This window comes from Centroberyx affinis, unplaced genomic scaffold (assembly GCF_046629955.1).
Source record: "Centroberyx affinis isolate AG114_WGS23_722 - 3 ecotype Tasmania unplaced genomic scaffold, CSIRO-AGI_Caff_v1 ptg009831l_1, whole genome shotgun sequence".
Classification (NCBI taxonomy): domain Eukaryota; kingdom Metazoa; phylum Chordata; class Actinopteri; order Beryciformes; family Berycidae; genus Centroberyx; species Centroberyx affinis.
This window is the reverse complement of record NW_027284654.1, coordinates 10,001-18,863: the sequence shown is the minus strand read 5'-3', so window position 1 is coordinate 18,863 and position 8,863 is coordinate 10,001. Positions and strand designations below refer to the sequence as shown.

The 8,863-nt window shown below is 40.2% G+C and overlaps 1 protein-coding gene across 1 annotated transcript; it reads left to right on the top strand.

Annotated features, from left to right (window-relative positions):
* Positions 1 to 396: 396 nt before the first annotated feature.
* LOC139640581 (kunitz-type protease inhibitor 1-like) lies at positions 397 to 4,716 on the top strand (the record flags this gene model as incomplete). The annotated part of the gene is made up of 6 exons (XM_071514755.1): positions 397 to 432; positions 1,193 to 1,321; positions 2,441 to 2,491; positions 2,764 to 2,934; positions 3,775 to 3,834; positions 3,970 to 4,716. Coding segments are annotated over 6 exons (659 nt in total), but the record flags the coding sequence as incomplete, so codon positions are not given.
* Positions 4,717 to 8,863: the final 4,147 nt, after the last annotated feature.

Below are 8,863 nucleotides of genomic sequence, written 5' to 3'. Positions count from 1 at the left end.
AATAATAACAGCAGTAGTAATTTGATAATAATATTTTCTATATAATCTTTTTTTATAAAGTTGTTTTCCTCTTGCTGTCTCTCTGAAGGAGAAACTGATAAAATGCAAAATCACAATATTCCATTTAACTGATATTAATAATTCATATTAGTCAATATTTAAATCCTTCTGTGTGTCCTTAACTCTTCTTCTGTGGTGGCAGCAGGTCACTGTGACCTCTGACCTCTGACCTCTGACCCTTCAGCTCTCACTGCTGTTGGAGGCTTTGATCTGTTCACACTGCAGGCTGATCACATGTGACTGGAATCTGGTTTGATTGTTTCTGTCTGAGCTGCTGCTGACATGATGACTGAATATTACTTATCAATAATCAATAATCTCTCCCTCGCTCCACAGCGACCTCAGAGAGGAGCGTCGCTCTGCCAAACACCGGTGAGATCAACTGCAGACGCTTCAGATCAATACTCACATCAGGATCAGGATCGATCAGTCACATGATCACATGAAACTTTATTGATCCTGTGGGAAGCAGAGAGAATCTCAGAGTCTCAGATAGTTTCTTCAGAGAGAGTTTGGTCCAAACTGGATTTGTGAACCAGGTTTAGAATGAAAACCTTCATCAGACTCAGACTCAGTGAATCTGCTCACTCACATCTAGTTTTTAACTAAATCACTTTTCTTTTAATACTTTTAAAGTTCTAAAAAATTTAGGACAAGAAAAACTTGTGATGATATGAATTACATATCATCTTTTTTTGTCAATATCTTTCAGCCCTAAACAAGACCAGCAGGTAAAGGATAGAAACCAAATCAATATGATCCACTTTGGAAGAAACGGCTCCTGGTAAACATTACACATTTATTAAATCAATACTGACCGTAATAAATAAAAAAAATAGAAGGATTTCGGGAAGGAAAGAGGAAAATTAATAATTATAATTTAAATCCCTGTTATCCCTAAATAAAGAATAAAAAAAAATAAAAAAAATCAATACTGACCAGAAAGAAGAAGAAGAGGAAGAGTTACTGAAGGATTTGTAATGTAGATTGTGCAAAAGCTGCTGCAACTCAATTACAGATGAGGAAAAATTACAATGTTTTCAATCTGCTGTGTGTGTGTGTGTGTGTGTGTGTGTGTGTGTGTGTGTGTGTGTGTGTGTGTGTGTGTGTGTGCGTGTGTGTGTGTGTGTAGAGGTGTGTGTGTCTCCCTGTCTGCCCTCTCAGTTCTCCTGCAGCAGTGGTTGCTGTCTGGACCAGACTCTGGAGTGTGACGAGGTTCAGCAGTGCAGAGACGGGTCTGACGAGAGCCGCTGCAGTGCAGGTAGGACTGGAAAATATCTGATGTGGTTATTTTGACTGATATTGAAATTGCGATATGATTTGTGATATTAGAGGGAATGATCACTTTTACATCATTATTCTCATTTTCATTAAAAAACGTATTGAAATGATTATGGTGTGATTTTTGCGGGGATCTGTACCAAACAAAGATGTTTTCTTCAGTCTGTAGAATATGATGTGTAGGCCAGGACATCTCTGCAGCACCACAATATTTACTTTAAAATGCTGTTTTGACACATTTCACCTTTAACAAATATTGCGCCTCCTGCGATTTGAAAATTGCAGCAGGCCATATTGAGATTTCGATAAAATTTCAATTAATTGTTCAGCCCTAATTGCAGGTCCCCCCCCCCCCACACACACACACACAGTCTCTCACACACACACAGTCTCTCACACACACACACACACACTCCAAACACGTTTCATTTCAAAACATTATCAACTTTGGAATGATTTTCTGTCTGAATCCATCTGTGAATATCTGTCTATTTATCTCGTAATGAAAAGTCTTCAAATACACATTTTATTCTACTGTACATATTGTGTATATGGGCAACATGTTAAAATGAAAATGAGGATTGTTAGGAAAAGGCTGTGGCTGATATTCGATAGTGTTGAATATCGCCATATCTTCCACAGTATCTAATATCAGGAGAAAGAAATTTTATGTAATTTAGAAGTAATGAAATGAAAAGAATGGGAAAAACAAAACAACTGTACCCCCCCCAGTATTTTTTAAATTATTTTTTATGATTTATTATTTTTAATATATTTATTAGCGTTTTCCTCATCTTCCTCTTGTTGCTGCAGTCTCTCCTGTCTCACTAACAGGGAGAGGAGAGTCAGCTGGTCTCAGTCTGATGATGATGACATAACAACACATTATATTCCCTCTGCTCCTCTGGCTTTAATGGAAATGAAAGATGCAAAACTGAGATTGAAAAGCTTCATGGAGGCTGATTCTGTCTGTCTCTCTGTCTGTCTGTCTGTCTGTCTGTCTGTCTCTCTGTCTCTCTGTCTCTCTCTCTGTCTGTCTGTCTGTCTGTCTGTCTGTCTATCTCTCTGTCTCTCTCTCTCTCTGTTTGTCTGTCCTCAGTGAACCAAACATTCAACCGTCTGTTGGAGATCGACGTGAACCAGAAGAGAGGTGAGACTGTCTGTCTGTCTCTCTGTCTGTCTCTCTGTCTGTCTGTCTGCCTGTCTGTCTCTCTGTCTCTCTCTCTCTCTGTCTGTCTGTCTCTCTGTCTCTCTGTCTGTCTCTCTCTCTGTTTCTCTGTCTGTCTGTCTGTCTGTCTCTCTCTCTCTCTCTCTCTCTCTCTCTCTCTCATGTTGCCAAAGCATTATTTCCATATTAAAGTCCAAAGTGTCTCATAACCCCCCCCCCCCCTCCCCCCCCCCCCCCCCCCCCCCCCCCCCCAGCCCGCTGCACCGAGCCCCCCCGGACCGGCTCGTGTCGGGCGAGTCACACCCGCTGGTTCTACGACCCTCTGAACAGGAAGTGCCATCGCTTCACCTTCGGCGGCTGTGATGGAAACGACAACAACTTCCAGGAGGAGGAGTCCTGCAGCAAGACCTGCTCCGGGGTCACGGGTCAGTACACAGGACCATGTAGGACCATGTAGGACCATGTAGCAGCATGTAGTACCATGTAGTACCACGTAGTACCATGTAGTACCATGTAGCAGCATGTAGTACCACGTAGTACCATGTAGGACCACGTAGTACCATGTAGTACCATGTAGTACCAGGAGGAGGAGTCCTGCAGCAAGACCTGCTCCGGGGTCACGGGTCAGTACACAGGACCATGTAGGACCATGTAGTACCATGTAGGACCACGTAGTACCATGTAGTACCACGTAGTACCACATAGTACCATGTAGTACCATGTAGTACCAGGAGGAGGAGTCCTGCAGCAAGACCTGCTCCGGGGTCACGGGTCAGTACACAGGACCATGTAGGACCATGTAGGACCATGTAGGACCACGTAGTACCACGTAGTACCACGTAGTACCACGTAGTACCACGTTGTACCACGTAGTACCACACAGTACCATGTAGTACTGAAAATTTGAGACATTGAGGACGTTTTATGTGAATTTTCTGTTTCAGTTTTTCTGATCCAGTTCATCTGAGTTCACATAAAAACTCAGCTGGTTTGAATAAGAATAATAAAGATTAAATAAATAAATATAAGAGAAGAGAAGAGAAGAGAAGAGAAGAGAAGAGAAGAGAAGAGAAGAGAAGAGAAGAGAAGAGAGATCTGAAGAAAAATGAGCAACAAATATTAAAATGTCAGAGTATCTTTCTGTTATTTTTCCAGATGATAATTCCTCTTTTCTGTATCTTTTCCTCTCCTGTGTGTGTGTGTGTGTGTGTGTGTGTGTGTGTGTGTGTGTGTGTGTGTGTGTGTGTGTGTGTGTGTGTGTGCAGAGCGCCATGTGTTTGCCAGAGGAATGTTTGAGCGGTTTGAGGAGGAAGAAAGTGAATCAGGTCAGTTTGACCTTTGACCTTCAGTCTGAGGTTCAGTAAACTCACTTCACACTTCTCACACAGAGTACTACAGAAAACTGCCTCATCATCATCAGTACTTGCAGTAGTATTTGTCACAGTGTTTCTCCTCCTCAGGCTCCATCGCCGTGGCGGTCATCTTGGCGGTGGCCATCTTGGCGCTGCTGGCCGTCTTGTCGTACTGCTTCCTGAAGTCCAGGAAGGATCGGTCGAGGCGGGCGGGTGCTGGCCCCGCCCACTCTGGCCCCGCCCACTCTGGCCCCGCCCACTCCGCCATGCCGGAGGAGCAGGACACGCTGGTGTACAACAGCACCACCAAGCCTGTGTGACATCACACCAGGCTGATGTTCCGCTGATGTTCTACTGATGTTCTACTGATGTTCTACTGATGTTCCGCTGATGTTCTGCTGATGTTCTACTGATGTTCTACTGACACTTTCTTGTTGTTTTACTGATGTTTCTTGAATTTTCTGCTGTTTCCTTTTGTTTTCCTGCTGTTTTTTTGCTGTTTCTTCTTGTTTTCTGTTGTTTTCCTGCGACTTCACTGTTGTGTCCTGTTCCTGTTGTTTTCCTGTTGTTTTCCTGTTGTTTTCCTGTTGTTTTCCTGTTGTTTTCCTGTTGTTTTCTGTTGTTTTCCTGTTGTTTTCCTGTTGTTTTCTGTTGTTTTCCTGTTGTTTTCCTGTTGTTTTCTGTTGTTTTCCTGTTGTTTTCCTGCTTTATTTGTGTTCCTGATAGAAGAATGATTGAGTGCAGATCTGTTGTTCCACTGATGGAAGAAAACTTCGCCACTGGTTTGAAGATTTCTCTTGAAACAAATTGCTACATCTTCAAATATGACAGATCATTTTTGAAACTAGTGAAATTTTTTCACCTGTTTATAGAATCTGTAGGAAGTTCACATCACACTCGACTCTTTTCTGAGGTGCTCCAGGTCAAAAAACATTAAAGTTGGAAAACAAAACTTCTGCACTTAGGTCCAAAGTTTGTGGACCTAAGTGTGCAGAGTTTTGCTCTTTCACCTGTTTATAGAAAAATGGGATTTGAAGCTTCAGCAGCAGGTGAAATACTGCAGTTGGACATTTTTTGCAGAATAATTCTGTATTTTAAGTGTTTGTTGTGTCGGGTTTCTGTTCTCAGGGAAAAACTTAAGGTTTTTATATGTTTTATTCCTTGTTTTGAATGTATTGGTGGAGCTTGTTGTGTTCGCCTCAGTCTGGATTTGCATGCTGACATCAGTTCTGATGCAAATGTAAAAGGGAAAACATGTAAATGGATGTACAAATCTGTTTCTAAGAACACAATGCTTTTTTTTTAATGAAATGATTGTAAATATGAAGGTGTAAACCTAATGTTTATTTTTTTTTAATTCACAAAAGCTGTTAATAACTGGTGTCATTTTCCTCAAAATTGTGTTTGTAAGTTTGAGAGTTTGTTTAATTTCTCAATAAAGACTCAATAAAGACATAAGGGAACAAAGTGGGATGATTTGTTGCATTAGATAATATTTAACTCAGTAGATTCAGGAATATTATTTACCTTCAGGAATATTTACTTTCAGAGAAATGGAGAAATGTTAGAGATACTAGAGATATTACAGAGGTTACAGATGTTAGATATATTAGAGATGTTAGAAATATTAGATGTTAGTGATATTATAGATGCTAGAGATATTAGAGATGTTAGATTTTAGCTATATTAGAGACACTAGAGATATTAGAGAGGTTAGAGATACTAGAGATATTAGAGAGGTTAGAGATATTAGAGAGGTTAGAGATACTAGAGATATTAGAGATAGCAGAGATCCAGCCTCCTCTGTGCAGCCAGGCTGTGACTCCTGCAGCTGGTTGGTTTGATTGTACTGATGATAGAGATATTAGAGATGTTGGAGATATTAGATATTAGTACATTCAGGAATATTATTTACTTTCAGGAATATTATTTACATTTAGGAATATTATATGGACCATCATGCTGCTGCAAGATTCATTCTGGTAGTTTAATATCAAATATCACAAATTATTTTCCTTTTGACACAACAGGCAGCTTGTGACTTTGCACAGTAAAAAGCAGGTTAAAGTGTCATCATTGAATTATTTAGTTCATCTGTTAACACTTTACAATAAGGGTACATTAATTAAGGGTTAGTTAATACTTATTAAGCATTAACTAACCCTTAATTAATGTACCCTTATTGTAAAATGTTACCAGTTTGTCTCCAGTAAAGATCAGATGCAGGAGTGAGACTTTGTTTTACTGGTCTGGTTTATGGTCTGGTCACTTTAAGGAGGCTGCAGGTTTTTAAACATCCCATGAATGTGAGTGATGTCATCGTGTTGACAGGCAGGGACTCGCCCGACTCAAACCGGTTTGCTGTCACACACTCGGCTCGGTCTGTGTTCGGTCAACACAGATTTCATGACACAAACATTCTGTAAACTTCTGAAGCTTCTGGTTTCTGTTCAGCCGGTCTGCAATGACGCAAAATACAAGATTCACCTTGTTTCTCCCTCCTGAAGGTCACTGGACCTGCTCTGCTCTGACTCTTATGAGATGTAATGGATTACTGCAGGAACACTTCAGTTCAGCAGTTCAGTCTGTTGGCCAGCAGGAGGCGTCAGAGTCTCAATATGACTTCTCTCTCTCCCAGTCTGTTTATAGTGAAAGATTAAATTAATAATTATAACAATAATCTAATTGTTGAATTTCAAAACTCATCCACTAAGAGAAGAAGAAACTCTCAGCTTCAGAGAAAAGACAGCTAATCTTCTTCTTCTTCTTCTTCTTCTTCTTCTTCTGTTCTTAGCTAAAGGGGTATTTCAGAAACCTAATCTGACCTCTTGGTACTGATCTCAGGTCAGTTTGTGGCTGTGAAGCCTGCCAGGGATTCAGACTGTAAACTGATCCTGGATCTGGGTCTGGATCTGGATTGGCCCGAGGGAACCGAGCTGTCCAATAGTCTGGGGACAATTACCAGGAAATCAATCAAATCAATCAAGCCGAAGTGCAGAGTATTGATCTGGGATCAGTGTGACCTTCAGCTGTCTGAGAGACTCAGGAGGATTCAGCTTCACACAGGAAGCAGCAAAATCCTAAAATGATGGAGATGATACAGATAATGGAGATAATAGAGATTATAGATATGATAGAGATAATAGAGATGATGGAGATGATAGAGATCATAGAGATGATGGAGATGATAGAGATCATAGAGATTATAGAAATGATTGATGACAGAGATGCAGTAGAGAAATGGTGGAGATGGTTGTGATTGTAGAGAGGTGGAGTTGGTAAAGACAGTGGAGATGATGGAAATGTTAGAGATGCTGGAGATGGTAGAGATAGTATAGAGATGGTGGATGATACAGATATGAGATGAGATAGTAGAGTTGGTAGAGAAGGTGGAGATAGTAGAGATAAACCCAGCTATCTCTCCTCTGTCCTGAAAAACCTCCTGCGAACAAACTCTGGAACATTCAGCTGGCTGACAGGCTGGAGCCGTGCTATGAATTTTAAATATGGTAGAGATATTAGAGATATTAGAGATGTTAGAGACAGTAGAGATAATCCAACCAGCCTCCTCTCTGTTCTGAAAAACTCCTCCAGACAAGTTCTAACATATTCAGCTAATTGGTTTGATTGTACTAATGTTAGAGATATTACAGATGTTAGAGATGTTAGAGACATTAGATATATTAGAGATTTTAGAGATATTAGAGATGTTAGAGATAACAGAAATGTTAGCGATATTAGAGATACTAGCGATATTACAGAGGTTACAGATGTTAGAAATATTAGGGATGTTAGAAATATTAGATATGTTAGCGATATTAGAGATACTAGAGATATTAGTGATGTTAGATTTTAGCTATATTAGAGATACTAGAGATATTAGAGAGGTTAGAGATATTAGAGAGGTTAGTGATATTAGATATGTTAGCGATATTAGAGATACTAGAGATATTACAGAGGTTAGAGATATTAGAGATAACAGAAATGTTAGAGATATTAGATACTAGAGATATTACAGAGATTACAGATGTTAGAAATATTATAGATATTAGAAATATTAGTTATGTTAGCAGTATTATAGATAATAGAGATATTAGAGATGTTAGGTTTTAGCTATATTAGAGATGCTAGAAATATTAGAGATGTTAGAGAGGTTAGAGATATTAGAGATACTAGAGATATTACAGAGGTTACAGATATTAGAGATATTAGAGAGGTTAGAGATATTAGAGATGTTAGAGATATCAGAGATAATCCATCCAGACTGTGACTCTGTCGACTCGTCAGACTCTTCCTGGTCTGTGAGCAGAAAACTCTTGTTGTGATAAACTGTCTGCTCTGCTGGACACCCTGGGGAAAATGACTATATTAATATTCCAATAATACTTCTATGATATTCCTGAAGGAACCTATAGGACCTCAGTCTGTGGTTCTCAGCCTGTGGTTCTCAGCCTGTGGTTTTCAGTCTGTGGTTCTCTGTCTGTGGTTTTCAGTCTGTGGTTCTCTGTCTGTGGTTCTCAGCCTGTGGTTTTCAGTCTGTGGTTCTCTGTCTGTGGTTCTCAGTCTGTGGTTTTCAGTCTGTGGTTCTCAGTCTGTGGTTTTCAGTCTGTGGTTCTCTGTCTGTGGTTCTCAGTCTGTGGTTCTCAGCCTGTGGTTTTCAGTCTGTGGTTTTCAGTCTGTGGTTCTCAGTCTGTGGTTTTCAGTCTGTGGTTCTCAGTCTGTGGTTCTCAGTCTGTGGTTCTCAGTCTGTGGTTTTCAGTCTGTGGTTCTCAGTCTGTGGTTCTCAGTCTGTGGTTCTCAGTCTGTGGTTCTCAGTGTGGATCCAGCAGCTTCTCTGCTGCGCAGGTTTGAAAAATGCTGCTGCTGCCTGACTTCCTACACTCTGAGAAAAGAGGGTTCTTCAGTGGTTCTATGGTTAGGGTGGTGGTTCTATAGAGAACCATAAGGACCCAAAGAATGAAATGAAATAAAATAAAATAAACCAGTAAAGCAGAGTAAAGAA